This window comes from Sciurus vulgaris (genome assembly GCF_902686455.1).
Source record: "Sciurus vulgaris genome assembly, chromosome: 1".
In the NCBI taxonomy this organism is placed as follows: domain Eukaryota; kingdom Metazoa; phylum Chordata; class Mammalia; order Rodentia; family Sciuridae; genus Sciurus; species Sciurus vulgaris.
The window spans coordinates 98,607,337-98,623,031 of NC_136461.1; the positions used below are offsets into that span (position 1 = coordinate 98,607,337).

General features: G+C 34.7%; 1 protein-coding gene across 1 annotated transcript in view; it reads left to right on the forward strand.

The window, feature by feature from the left end:
* The window catches only part of GNAI3 (G protein subunit alpha i3), a 39,516-nt gene that overhangs the window by 22,568 nt on the left and 1,253 nt on the right, over window positions 1-15,695 (forward strand). The window contains exons 4-8 of the mRNA XM_079109449.1: window positions 5,282-5,439; window positions 7,427-7,555; window positions 10,543-10,672; window positions 11,263-11,416; window positions 15,430-15,642. Coding sequence (XP_078965575.1) covers window positions 5,282-5,439; window positions 7,427-7,555; window positions 10,543-10,672; window positions 11,263-11,416; window positions 15,430-15,620 — 762 coding nt within the window. The 3' untranslated portion in view covers window positions 15,621-15,642. The remainder of the gene's footprint in view (window positions 1-5,281; window positions 5,440-7,426; window positions 7,556-10,542; window positions 10,673-11,262; window positions 11,417-15,429; window positions 15,643-15,695) is intronic.

The following is a 15,695-nucleotide window of genomic DNA, read 5'->3' on the forward strand; positions in this document are numbered from 1 at the left end:
TGAAGGTCATTGTAAAGAGCCTCTTTATAGACCTATGGAGAGGGTTTATCATGGGGAAGAAAGAGTAGGTTGGTGAGAGATTAAATGGTAAGGGAAAAATGTTTTTAGCTAAAAGAGCATTTCCAGAACCAGAAGAGCAAAAATATATAGTAATGGCTCCCTCTATTTTGAAATTTCTAAAGTAGAATATCATCATATTAAAAAAAAAAAAAAAAACAATAATGCTTCATGAGATTATTCGAATACCTACTTGAGTATAGGTCAGATTTCAAACCAAAGGACTGCCAAATCTTCAAAAATTAGATAAATCACTATGCCATATATTTAGAAGGGCTTGCTCACTGTTGAGTGTGTTTGGCAATTTGTGTAATGCTTAAACTTAATCATTGGTTCTTTTGTTTAAATCTTTTATCTTTGAGGGCTGGGGATGTAGCTTAGTGGTGGAGCATTTGCGTAGCATGTGCAAAGCCTGGGTTTGACCCCTAGCACTGCAAAAAGAAAAAAAAAAAAAACATGTTTGAAAAAGAAAAGGGGAATATAGATCTTAAATGAATATTTTTAGAGAAGGTTCAGCCTTAAGTATGACTAGATAGGAAAGAATACGGACAGAATCTTAAAGGAGGGAATATTATTAGGCAAAAAAACATTAAGACCAAAGGCCCAACCAGAGTTTGGCAAAAATGTACTGCGGGCAATTTTGTTTTGCTTAGGTAGATGTAAAGTTTGGATAATGGTCAAGTTTTAGGAGTTTTTGTGTATGACTTTTATCTATGATTTGAAATGCCTTTTGCTTATTTATTTTGTCTTGATGACTGCTTAATATGTAACTGCTCCCATTTTCCCTGTACTTTTTCTTTATAGTGTATGTGTTTATTTTTAATATTTGAATTTCTCTATCTGGAATCTCTTGAGGTAGATAAAATACTTAGGAAAATCATTCCATGAGACCCTTTTATTTTTAAACTTATAAGTAGGGATGGATAGAATGAAACTTATTTCTCATAGCCCTTTTCTGATCTCTCTACCTCTCACATATTTTAAGCTTAAAAGCTATACTACTTATAAAACAATGTGTGTGACACATGACATTTTGCTTATATCTCTCTTTGTTACTTATTCCTCCTGCTGTCTTTGTTCCCTTCTTTTAGGACCTTGTTCTTTTGGGGGTAAAAATCTATAAACTTTTTGAATTTTTCCCTGAGGGATTTATTCTTTCCTCTAGTCTTCCAGGGTTTTTAAACACTTTTAATCTCTTCTTTCTGTTCTGCTTTCTGGGCTAAAGGGGAAGAAGAAAATAATTTTTTCCTTAAATTTGATTGTTTTATTCCCTGTGGCATGTTTAAACTTTAACTCTCCCTCCCCACCCCCCATCCCCGCCACACACACACATTTTTTAATTGGTGCTTTGTAGCTTTGTGTAATGATGGGATTTGTTGTTACATATTTGTACATACACACAATATAACAATATAATTTGGCCATATCACTCCCCGGCACTTCCCTCCCTCCTTCCCCATCTTCCATCTCTGAATCACTTTTTGATATTGATCCTTTTGATTTTTATGAGATCCCCTTCACCTTTCTTTTCCTTTTTCTTCTCTAGCTTTCACATATGAGAGAAAACATGACCCTTGACCTTCTGAGTTTGACTTATTTGACTTAACATAATGAATGGTCTCTAGTTCTATCCATTTTCCTGCAAGTGACATAATTTTATTTGTGACTGAATAAAACTCCATTTTGTGTGTGTGTGTGTGTGTGTGTGTGTGTGCGCGTGCGCGCGCGCACATACCACATTCCACATTTTCTTTATCCATTCATGCATTGATAGACACCTAGGCTCCATAGTTTGGCTATTGTAAATTCTACTGCTGTAAAATATAGGTGTGCATGTATAACTGTAATATGATGACTTTAATTCTTTAGGATAAATACCAAGGAGTGGTGTTACTGGGTCATATGGTGGTTCCAGGCCTAATCTTTTGAGGAACCTCCATACTGATTTCCATAGTGGTTGTACAAATTTACAATATCACCAATAGCATAAAAGTGTTTTTCTCCATCCTCTCTAGCATTTATTATTATTTGTATTCTTGATGACTGCCATTCTTAAAATTGTTGTGAGATGAAATCTCTGTGTAGTTTTGATTTGCATTTCCCTAATTGCTAATGATGTTGAACATTTTTTAATACATTTGTTGGCCATTTGTATTTTTTCTTAAAAATTGCCTATTTAATTCATTTTCCCCTTTATTAATTGGGTTATTTTATTTTTTTTGGTGTTAAGTTCTTTGATTTCCAGTACCACACTGTCTTGATTACTGTTGCTTTATAATAAGTCTTGAAGTTAGGTAGTATCAGTCCTTTTGACTTTTCCTCCAATATTGTGTTGGTTGTTCTGGGTCTTTTGCCTTTCCATACAGAATTATTTTGTCATTAGTCACAAAATAATTTGTTGGGATTTTTATTGAGGTTGTACTGAATCTATAAATCAAGTTGGGAAGAACTGACAGCTTAGCAATAATAAGTCTTCCTATCCATGAACATAAAATATGTACTTTGATTTCTTTAATCTGAGTTTGGTACTTTCCTCCATGTAGATCTTAACATATGTTTTGTTAGATTTATACTCAAGTATTATGGGGGGTGCTAATGTAAAGTTGTATTTTTTAAAATTTCAATTATTCATTACTAGTATGTAGGAAAGTAGTTGACTTATGTGTGTTAACTTTGAATCGTCAACTTTACTATAATTGCTTATTAGTTCTGGTTTTTTTCATTGATTCTTTGGGATCATCTGTATAGATAATTATGTCATTTAGAAATAGAGTTTTTTTCATCTTCCCAATCTGGATGCCTTTTATTTCTCTTTCTTATTATATTGCATTAGCTACACCTTTCATTAAAAAATTTCATGCTTTTTGTCTGTAAGAAAGCCTGATTTTCTCAAAGATGAAATGAAGTCTTTAGTGGTTAAATAAAAGTTTTTAAAGAAAAAAAAAGTTCTTATATATTCCAAATAAAAGTTTTTTGAGTTCTTTATATATTCTAAATATCAATCCTCTGTCAGAAGAGTAGCTAGCAATGATTTTTTCCTATTCTGTAGGTGCTCTCTCTTCACATTCCAAATCATTTCCTTTGCTGGGCAGAAGCTTTTTAATTTGGTGCTGTCCCATTTATTAACTCTTGGCATTTTTCCTGAATTTCAGGGGTCCTATTGAGAAAATAGTTGCCTGTACCTATATATGCTTGAGTGTTGACCCTACATTTTCTTCTAGGAGTTGCATAGTTTCTGTTCTAATTCCTAACTCTTTGATCCATTTTGAGTTGATGTGTGTGTGTGTGTGTGTGTGTGTGTGTGTGTGTGTGTGTGTGTAGGGTGAAAGATAAAGGTCAAGTCTTATTTTGGTTTTATGCTAGTACCATGTAGTTTTTGTTACTATAATTCTGTTAGTATAATTTGAAGTTAGGTATTGTGAAGCTTCCAGCATTGCTTTTTTGGCTTAGAATTGCTTTGGCTATTCTGAGTTTTCTACTTCCAAATGAATTTTAGGACTGTTTTTCTAGTTCTGTGAAGAATGTTATTGATATTTTGATTGAGATTACATTGAAACTGTATGTTGCTTTTGGGAGTATGGCCATTTTAACAATATTTGGCCTGTCTGTGAACATGGGAGGTTTTCCTGTCTTCTGAAGTCTTCTTCAAGTTTGTTCTTCATTGTGATCTATAGTTTTCATTGTAGAGGTCTTTCACCTCCTTGGTTAGATTTATTCCTAGTTCCCCACCTTCCCCAAAGGCTATTTTGAATGAAATTGTTTTCCTGATTTCTTTCTTAGCAGATTCATTGTTGGTATATAGGAAAGCTATTGATTTTTGTATGTTGATTTTGTAACTTGCTACTTTTGCCAGGTTTGTTTATTAACTCTAGCAGTTTTTTGGTAGCCTTTTTTGGAATCTTCTAGGTATAGGATGATATCATTTGAAAACAGTAATAATTTTACTTCTTCATTTCATATTTTTTATCCCTTTTATTTCCTTCTCTTGCCTAATTGCTCTGGCTAGAATTTCTAGCACTATATTAAATAGGAGTGGTGAGGATGGACATCCTTGTCTTATTCCAGATTTTAAAGGAAATGCTTTCAGTTTTTCTAGCTAGCTAGCTTTATGATATTCAGTTAGTTCCTTTTATCCCTAGTTTCTTCAGTGTTTTTCTCAGGAATGAGTACTGAATTTTGGCAAGCCTTCTGTGCATCTATTGAGATGACTAAGTGATTTATGGCCTTAATTCTTTTTATACAATGAATTACATTTATTGATCTGTGTATATTAAACCATCCTTGTATCTCTGGAATAAAACCAATTTGGTTGTGGTATACGATCTTATGTTGTTGAACACAATTTGCTAATATTTTGTTAAGTACTTTTGCATCTAAGTTCATCAGAGATGCTGGTCTATAGTTTTCTTTCCTTGATGTATCCTTAACTGGTTTGGTATAAGTATGATGCTGACTTCATAGAAAAAATTTGGAAGTGTTCCATCACTTTCTATTTCATGGAGTAATTTGAGGAGTATAGGTATTAGTTCTTAAAAGGTTTGGCAAAATTCTGCTAAGAATCCTCTGGTTCTGGGCTTTTTTTTTTTCAGAAGGGTTTTTTTTACTGCTTCTATCTTGTTACAAGTTATTGATCTGTTTAGGTTTTCTGTTTCCTCTTCAGTTTTGGCAAGATTGTATTAGTCTAGAAATATATCCATTTCTTCTAGGTTTTCCAAAATTGGAATTTGTTTTCATAATAGTCCCTAATAATATCCTGTGATGTCTGTGATTTCTCCTTATTCATCTCTAATTTTATTAATTTGAGTTTTTTTTTTTTTTCTTTTGATTAGTTTGGCTAAGGGCTTATTAAACTTAAACTCTTAATGTGCTGGTCTTTTCATTACTATATTTAATTGTAGGCTTCCCTTAATAGAATGGGAATTTTTATATACCAGTTTTCTTTTAGTAATCATGAGTAACCAGGATGGTTATTTTTCTGAGGATGGTGGTGGGGTGTGGAGAAATTAGGGCGCCGTAAAATCTTTCCTCAGCTCAGTTCTGGATTAAGACTATAATGGAGTGAGATAGGTTAACAATTAATTGTAAATTCTCGAATGGTGCCTTACTAGAAAAGGTCTTCGAAACACCTCTAAAGTATGACATTTTGTGTGTGTGTCTTTAATGAGACTATAATGAAGTTTTAAAGAATGGAGAATCATCTCTCTCTCTTAATTGCTTTCTTCAGGATGATGCTCGCCAATTATTTGTTTTAGCTGGCAGTGCTGAAGAAGGAGTCATGACTTCAGAACTAGCAGGAGTGATTAAACGGTTATGGCGAGATGGTGGGGTGCAGGCATGCTTCAACAGGTCCAGGGAGTATCAGCTTAATGATTCTGCTTCATAGTAAGTAATTTTGCTCTATGAATCCATAACGACATAACATCATGGCCCTAGAGAAAGTTCAGTGCCCATCCCTAAGGAAATGTTTAAGTAATAGAAACTCTTAGAAGTTTATAGGCTCTTTATTAAAAATTGTCTCAGTTTAGAATTATAGAAGTCCTGGTCATTTATATGATTAGTAGAAAAGAGTTCTTCTTGGAGTATAAATGGAAGATTTGGCACCACAAAATTAGCTTCATGGTATATTTATAAGCAAGCAAAGGAGAGACATCTACTGTAGCTGGGTCCTGGATCGCTTCCAGCTCTAGAAAGTTCTCTGTGCATAAGGGCTTGGCACTGATAGCAGCTGGAGAGGGAAATTAGAATTGTGACATTCCTTTTCATGCAGCCGGTTCTCTGTGTGTGGGTTGCAAGCTATGATTTCTCTGGTACCAGGACCACTTACAAATCTTTTGCCAGATTTCAATAGTAGACTTAATATAGAAAGAGAACATTGAATCATAAAATGAAGTTTGAAGCCTATTTTTGTTAAGGAAATTTTCTTGAATGTTAGTTTTAGAAAATTGGTTATTAATACTTAGATTGCACTATTATATGTCATTCCATTTTGACCCTGTCCACATTGGCTTTTAAGATCTATATTGGCAGTGTAGTTTTTTGTTTGTTTCATTATACTTTTGGGAGAACTTGATGAGTACTTGTTATCTGTGTCCCCCTCTGTACTACATGAAAGCACTTAAACATTAGGTAATTTCTCCAATATTATATTTTCCTACTTTCTCATTCTTATTTATCACAAATTGTTATAAGAAATTAAATGATATTTGAGAAGCTTGCTTATTCTTTCAATGGAAATGACTTTGGAAATATTTCAGGATTCTTGCTCACCTTTTAATCACATTTTTTAGTTGGAGATATTAATTTAAATAATTCTCCCCATGGTCATCAGAGGTAGATTTTAATTGTAAGCTCTGAATCTGCTAACTACATGTGGTTTGCAAAGTTGGATTTTTCCCTCCATAATTGTTCATCTAACCTTGACTTCTAAACATTAATGGTAATATATGGTTTTATAGAAGATCTTTAATGATTCACTTATATTGGTGCCACCCGCTCTTCAGGTTTTCAACCTGGAATCAGTGGAGAATTTGGCTTTTTTTTTTTGTTGTTGTTGTTTGTTTGTTTGAGGTGGGATACTCAGACTTGAACTCAGAGGCATTCAGCCACTGAGCCACATCCCCAGCCCTGTTTAGAGACAGGGTCTCACTGAGTTGTTTTACGCCTCCCTTTTGCTGAGTCTGACTTTGAACTCATGATCCTCCTACCTTAGCTTCCTGAGCTGCTGGGGAGGATTTGGCTTTTATAAGCAGTCTTTTAATTATTCCACTGAACAAAAATTAAATTTTTCTTTTATAATTTGTTTTTGACTTAAGTTAACAAAACAAAAACAGGATTAGGGGCTGTTTCTCAGTGGTTGAGGACTTGCCTACCATGCATGAGGCCCTTGGTTTGAAAACAGCCCCCCAAAATTTATTATCCTTCCTGAATGAAAACAGGAAATATTCATTCTTACTGTAGTTCTCGTCTTAGTTTTAGTAATTCAAATGCCATTCTCTAATGTTTTAGCAAGAAGTTAAAACTGCAAATCACCCATTAAGCTTAAATGTCTGAGAACTTTGGTTTTCCTACTATAAACTTCAGGAATTTTTCTTAAGTAACATTGTCATGTAGTTTTTAAAATTGGCCCTCACAGTGTAATTCTGTAGAATTAAAACTACTTTTGTTAGTGTAGACATAGCCTACTTTAATTGTTCTGTGCTAGGTTCACATTTTTCCTCATTACCATTCCATGGTACAGAGATCTGGTTTTGTTCTGCCACATTAGTGACAGGTTCAGAATCTACTTTTGGCAAGGAATCGTTTAGTCTGTTAACTCACTGTGCACATGATTGGCTTCATCAGGTAAAAAAGAAATGTATATTTTATTTAGTTACCTAAATGATCTGGATAGAATATCCCAAACCAACTACATTCCAACTCAGCAAGATGTTCTTCGGACAAGAGTGAAGACCACAGGCATTGTGGAAACACATTTCACCTTCAAAGATTTATACTTCAAGTAAGTCTTTAGCCTTTTTGCTAGATAAGCCTAACACAAACATTAGCCTCTCTTACATTCAGTATGCTCTAAAATTTCTCTAGGCGATATTCCTTGTTTTAGAAACTTGTAATCATATTATCAGCCATAATCTGAATGTTTTAACTGATTGGGAGCCCAAACATTTCTTTTTTTATCCAAGTAGAATAAAATATTTGGTGCATTCAGATGAAATTAAATTCAGAATTAAATTGTAGTTTACCTACTCATAGACTCAATCATGTGATTACCAATTTGTGTTACTTTTAATTTTATTCTTTACAGCTACTTTTTTTTAGTCTTGAAAACAGATATTGAATGTTTAGGATAACAAAACTAAATGGACATAACTTTCTGATTAGTGATGTGGCTTTGTTCTGCCATTTTATATTAAATTTGAAATAGCAGTGTCATTCCTTTCTTATTGGTTCCCATTTTACTTTAAGGAGATAGATCTAATATTGGCATGGCTCTTGGATTGGTGTATGCATAGAATCATGTACAACTAAGTTCTTAGAATAGTGCAGAAAGGAAAATGAGCTTGAAGATAGAGGTATTTTGGGGCAATATGATGACATATAAATGGTGATTGTTTTAGAGAGAAAATTCTAGTATTCTAAAACAAAGAATTTTCTCATAGCATCAGTAATTAATTCTAAGACAAGCCACAGCTTGTCTCTGTGTTAATGGTCTTTTATAAATAATAGAACAATTTCTTTGGTTCCCATTTTCTACTTTTGTGACCTTTGAGGTTAGGAGTGAGCTTTTCCCCTTTAATACATATGTACATTTTGGTTTCTTTATACTTATATGTCGAATGTGATAGCATTATTGCATACAAAGGTAAATAACCACTGCTTAAATCCTCTGTTTTCTTTTCTTTGAAACAGTTACTTTCCAGAATTTGTGAAATCCATAGATAATTACTTATTACTAGGTACTACTTGTGGTCTTGAAATTGTAATACACCAAACATATTTGGAACCTGGTGCAGTGTATTAATAGTTAAGCTGAATGTTTTTAGAATAGACTGTCTGCCTTTCTGATGAATTTATTTAACAAGAGCAGCAAAAACCACATGGATTATCAAGTGAAACATAGCAATGAGATGTTTCTTTGTTTTCTGTGAATTTAGCAATTTTTTTATAATTAAGTGTTCTGATCATTATTTAGTGTTAATAGATTGTTCTTTAGATAAATCCTGTCTGTTGGAATAAGTAGCAGATTGAATTAAATGCCACGACACTTTATTATTGGCATGTAGAGATATCTTGTTATGAAGTACTATCATTTCTTCCTTTTCCTCTTCTCTCTAGGCAAAACCACTATCCATTTATTCAAACATTTATTGAGCATCTACCATATGCAAGGCATTGTGTAATTGCTTACTTGCCTCTCAGTTATGAGGTAATGTTTATAAAATGTTGATCTGTCAGTGAATGATAATGTAAATGTTAATATGTACTAAAAGCCCACCTTGGAACTTCATGATGTTCTACCACATGTATGGACTTTATGGAAGAAAATGTGGGAGTAAACTAGAATTATTGCTTTACTGGTGTCTCCCCTTGAAAGGGTTCCATGGTGAAATATGTGGTGTTAACCTTCCTACAACCTGTGATATGACCCTGTATTAAAGCCAGCTTGTGATTGCATCATTTCAGGTGTCATGCATGACCAAAGGTTGAATAAAGAACTGTACAAGATCAACCAAAAGGAAGAGTTGGGTCATGAAGAAATAAGATGAATGTTCTCTTTCAAATATACATAAAAAAAACACCAACTGTATCTTATATTTCTCAATCTCTGGTGGTTAAATAATCCCCGGAAATTTAGGTCCCTAGTTATTCTAGATCTGACAAACCAATATAGCAGAGTTTAACCTTTAAAATTTTTATCATTGTTATCAAATATAGATTTTAAGAGTTTTTATCTATCCATTTGCATGCCTACCCCATCAGACCCAAGTTATCAGCTAAAAGACACTGTTATAGTCCTTTGCATTATAGTAAATAGGTGAGGATACTATTGACAGCACATTACTAGAGTGTGGTAGAATAAAACTAACCTGTAGTGAAACATAAAGTGCTTGAATAATTGAGATTTCATGTTATTATTTATTAGGTTCAAGTAAGACTTGAAGTTGGAAAATACTAGTCAAGGATTTTTAAAAGATATTGAGTTCTTAGAGTCCCACCATAAAATATAATTTATCAATTTTTTTCATACTTTCTCTCTAAAATATTTTGACTTAACATAGGGAAAACAAACTTGGGAACCAGTGGGTAGACGTTGGAAAGCAGAATACAAGTTTGGGACTTAGAGACGAACGATTTTGAGAGGCAGATAGGTGGTATAGATGAGTATGGATGCTAGAGTTAGAGTGCTTGGGTCCACATCCTCATCCCTATCTTTTTAGTAGTGTGCCTTTGAGAAAATTATCTGACATATCTATGCCTTAATTCCTTCATCTATAAAAGGAGGATGATAAAAATACAACTTTTGGGTTGTTAGGAGAGTAAAGTGAGTAAATGTTAAGATGTTGAGGGTAGTGTCTGGCACAATGGTAAACACTCAATAAATACTTGTTTTATTACATGATTGCTATTATCTTAAGCTGTATTATTCAGCTCTTCATTTTTCCTTTCTCTCCCCCCTCCTTCCTTTAATCCATTTCTGTGCCTATTCTGCTGACATTTGGCATGTCCAGTAACAAGTTTTGATAGGGAAGAAGCTCAACTATCTACTTAAATAAGAACTTAAATTATTCCTAAATTTTATTTTCTCATGTTGCTCTTTTTTACTTTTAGTCACAGATAATTATTTTGACTACATTTTATCTGCTTCTTTTTTGTAATTATAAGAGAGGTTTTGAATATGTAATAATGGAAAGTTTTCTAATCATTACAGTTAAGGAGGAGGTATAAATGTGTCCTTGCTGAATTTGTGCTTTCTTTCTCCTTGCTCAGGATGTTTGATGTAGGTGGCCAAAGATCAGAACGAAAAAAGTGGATTCACTGTTTTGAGGGGGTAACAGCAATTATCTTCTGTGTGGCCCTCAGTGATTATGACCTTGTTTTGGCTGAGGATGAGGAGATGGTATGTTGAAGCTTCTGGTTAAAAGATTGTCTGATGTAGCCAGGAAATAGAAAATAACTCCCAGGAAGACTGGGTGTATCCACTTGTTCACTAAACCAAAACTTAAGATCCTTAGTTTTTCTGTGTGTCAGTGAGAGTAGATTTTCAAAATTAACTATTCCATCTCTTGAGATGTAATAGCCCACATTGAATATGTGGACAAGAGCTAAGCCCTTTTCTTGGCCAGCCCTTCTTCCCACCAAGAATTGTAAAACTGAGGACTGAATCAACTTTGTTATTAGTGCCTGACATATCTCCATGAATCCCATTCACTGCTTTAAAACCAGATGGTCTGTTTTTTTATTAAATTAATCCACTTTTACTTTTTGCTCTCCTATTCTTTTTTGGGTTACTAGAAATTGAACACAGGGATGCTTTACCACTGAGCTATTTCCCCAACCCTTTTTTTCATTTCGAGACAGGGTCTTGCTATGTTGTTGAGGCTGGCTTCAACTTTCAGTCCTCCTGCCTAAGCCTCCCCAGTCACTGGAATTACAAGCATGTGCATCACCCATCCTGGTTTGACTTGCAGTCCTTTGATTCTTTTTCAGAACCGAATGCACGAAAGCATGAAACTGTTTGACAGCATTTGTAACAACAAATGGTTCACAGACACTTCAATCATTCTCTTCCTTAACAAGAAAGACCTTTTTGAAGAAAAAATTAAGAGGAGTCCATTAACTATCTGTTATCCAGAATATACAGGTAAGGGTTCATGAAAGATTTTATTGGAAGTATGTATCTCAGGTCCACACTTCAGTGACATTTGTCCAACCAACTTGTTTGTTTTTGTGATACTGAGGATTGAAGCCAGGGGGCTTTACCACTGAGCCACATCTTGAGCCCTTTTTGTTTTTTTTATTGTTTAAAATGTGCATTGATAGAAGAAACAAAGAAGTGGTTCCCTCTGATGGAGTCAGTATAGTCTTTTTCTAAAGGAATGACACTTAAATGAGCTAGGAAGAAGATGAATTGGAAGTCTTCAGGCAGACAGGATAAAAGCATTTTAGAAAAAGAAAATAGCATACTTGACAATATGGAGGTTACAAAAATAACAGGACTTGTTCTGGAACCTTGTGGTATTTAGAAATTTAAAGTGGTAGGAAAGCAGTAGTTAGATGAGTAATTAGATGGTCAGGAATCAGCTCATGGAGAGATAGTGAGGAACTGTTGGAAGATTTTAATTGGGGTGCATAAGGTAGTATAAATACTGCTTTAGAAAAAATTAAGCAATAAATGATATTAAATACAGCAAATAGGGCAGTTGAATTAGGAAGAACTTTGCTAGAATGTTTTTGGGGAAGGACCCAGGGATAGCTCATATAAGCCAAGGCCAAGAATGCAGATAGGTATTAGAATGGAATTGAAACTAGGAAATACAGAGCTGTTAGGAATTCTGGAAGCACTTTAAAAAAAATTTTTTTTTCTTAGTTGTAGATGGACACAATACCTTTGTTTTATTTATTTGTTTTTATGTGGTGGAACCCAGTGCCTCACACATGCTAGGCAAGTGCTCTACCACAGAGCTACAACACCAATCCCTGGAAGCACTCTTTATCCTCATCTGTTCTGTCCTGTGTCTCTTCTTTATTCTTGTTTCTCTTTTTACCAGCTTCCTGTGCTACTTTGCTTTTGTGATAAAAAATGGCCTTGTCTAGGTTTTTATTTCTCCTCCATTAGAAAGACCAGGCTGGATTAGGATTGCTTGGTCCTAAGTTCGAATTCCTAGGGTAGACATTCTGGCCATGGTTAAATCAGGCCAGTCACTTGAGGTCAGGGGTGCAGATATGACTACCAGGGAGATCTGAGTCAGGTATTCCCAGGAAAGGACAACTCTTGTTAGCTGAGGCACTGTAAGTGCTTTCTATAAGAAATGGAAAGGATGTGGTAAGGGTGAGGAAGTGGGAAGAGTTAAAGGAACCCATCCATATTTCTGTCTCAATTGAATGTTGGTGCTGTGATCTGAATTCATATTTAGGATTGTTATTTTGAAATATCTGTGGAACATCCAGATGGAGACGTGTTAGTGGCCTGGGAACTTTGGGAAAAGTTGGGTTTGATATATAGATTTGTGATCATCTGTAATTAAAACATGGATGGAATAATACAGGGAGAGGATATTATAGGATGAAGAGAGAAAAGAATAACCAATAGAATGAGAAAGCAAGGAGAGAGAATCGTTCATAAAGGATACAAAGAGAAGAACTAGTAGATGCAAAGTATCATAAAAGCCGAGAGGAGAGTTTAAAAAGTGTGACGACTAGTTAACAGTGTCATGTGCAGGTAAGTAAAAGTAAGATACACACTGAAAGATGGCCTTTGGAGGTGTCACTTAGGAAATTGTTGACTGTTCTTGAGAACATGTCAGTGGAATGGTGAGAGTAGAGCTAGGTACAATGAATTATGAATGGGAAGTGAAGAACTCAAGAAAAGTGTGAACTGCCTTTGAGCAGTGTGGTTTTAAGGCGAAGGGCAGATTTAAGAGTGTTCAAAGGCTTACGGTAAGTTCCTATGGCAAAAGACAGGCTGTTGGAAGCAGATTTAATTGGTGGCGCAAGATTCACAACTAGGTGGGAAAAGAAAGAATTAAGAGTCTAGGTAGGGGCTGGGGATATAGCTCAATTGGTAGAGTGCTTGCCTTGCAAGCACAAGGCCCTGGGTTCGATCCCCAGCACCACAAAAAACAAAAAAAGAAAAAGAAAAGAGTCTAGTTAGGATGGATGGATAAATAAATTATGACATGTACATACAATGAATGTGATTTAGCCAAAGAAGGGAACAAAGTACTGATAGCTCTGCTCTAACTTGGATGTATGTCAAAAACATACCAAGTAAAAGAAGCCAAACACAAAAGATCACATATTATGTGATTCCTCTTGTATAGAATATCCAAAATAGTTAAATTCATGGAGATAGAAAGCATGTTGGTGTTTACCAGGGGAGGAAATATGGAGAACATGAGGAGCAGTTACTTAATGGGAATAGGGCATTTCTTTGGAATGGTGAAAAAAAAAAGTTTTAAAACTACAGAAGTATGATAGTGTAACATTATGAATACATTAAATGATAAGGGATTGTACACTTTAAAATTGTTGTGTTGGGTGAATTTCCCTTGATAATTAAAAAAAAAGAGTCTAGGTAGTCAGTTTTTTAATTTCTTTTGTTTTAGTATTGGGGATTGAACCCAAGGGTGCTTAACCACTGAGCCACATCCCAAGCCCTTTTTAATTTTATGTTGAGAAAGGGTCTCACTGAGTTGCTTATGACCTCGCTAAGTTACTGAGGCTGGTCTCAAACTTGTGATCCTCCTTCCCCAGTCTCCTGAGTCACTGGGATTATAGGCATGTGCCACCTCACCTGGAAGAGTCATTAGTGTTTGAACAGAAAGGAAAGACATCTCTAAATCCATAGAGCAGATATTAGTAACTTTTTAAATTAGGTGTTAGGCTAAAAAGTTGAGGTATACTTTAAACCTTATGGCCTCTGTTTTCTCAGGAAAGCAGGAATTGTTATCAGTTCAGAGTGAGGAACAGAGGGAGGTGGCAATTAGTTGAGTTTATAGAAAGTAGGCACATTTTTAGGATGGAAAGAGAAATCATACTCAAGTCAAAGGGTTAACATTAGTTTTGAAGGACCCCCGGGAGTCTTCACCAAGGCAAAGAGCCTTCAGTATCATATCCACTTTGTTGTGAATTTAACATTTCTAATTTCCTTTGACTTCATTAAAGATTCTCATAGTTATCCATTCTGACCAGATATAATTTACTTGTTACTCATTTGTCTCCTTTAATTTATTACGGGTTTCCTACAGATTTCAAGAAACCTAACTATAGGCACTTACAAAGCTGTCTTCCTTCAGTTCTTTAAGTATTTTGTTTAATATTCCTTCCTTTTATAAACTCTTTGTTAACAAATTTTCTTTGTATTCTTGGTGATTGATATTTTTTTTCATGCTTGGTGTCATCGAAAACAAACTCTGGTTTACTGGAATAAAAATATGTAATGTCTTAAGTTTCCCTGGCTTTACAGTCAATTTCAAGGGCTGGCAGTGCGGCTTAGTGGTTAAGTGCCCCTGAGTTCAGTCCCCCCTACCAAAAAAATACGTTACAGATGTTATTGAAATCAGGATTTACTTGTGGTTTCTAATTCCCCCCTAAAAATAACAGTTTCATTAAGCTATAATTCATAAACTATTTAAATCACATTTTTTTAAAGTGTATGATTGGACTCACCTTACCTTTTGCATCTGTTGGTTGCCCCTTTGGTTGTCTAAATTATTACTTTAAAACTCTAAGGCTAAGCCCTGTTAAAACTATGGCATGATTTTGAAAAGAAATATGCCTTACCCTTTTGAATTCCTTATTTCAAGATCTTTTCAAGTGCACAGGCTCTCTTTGACCTTTTCAGCAACTGTGTCTTCTAGAAATGCACCCTCCTACTTCCCTTGTTTCCTTTTATACTTACTAGATTTTTTCAGCTGAAATATCTAAAGAAAGGGGACAGAAATTTCTTATTTTCCTCAGTCTTTGTGATTCTTTTATTTTAGTTTCAATGGGAGACTGCACTGATGAAGAATATAATGATGATAGAAATATAAAATTCTGTCTCTATTCAGTTGCATCATGTTTCCTTTCTTCATAAGGAAATGGATGACCTGACTTCATTGAGTTCAGGCAATGGTTATAATTTGAACTGACAATATTGAGTATCTGTTCTAGGTTCTAATACATATGAAGAGGCAGCTGCTTACATCCAGTGCCAGTTTGAAGATCTGAACAGAAGAAAAGATACCAAGGAGATCTACACTCACTTCACCTGTGCCACAGACACCAAAAACGTGCAGTTTGTTTTTGATGCTGTTACAGATGTCATCATTAAAAACAACTTAAAGGAATGTGGACTTTATTGAAGAGGGTGGATGTTAGTAAAAGGTAAAAACATCATACAATGTAGCTAAAGTGCTACAGTGTAATCTCTCGGCTTT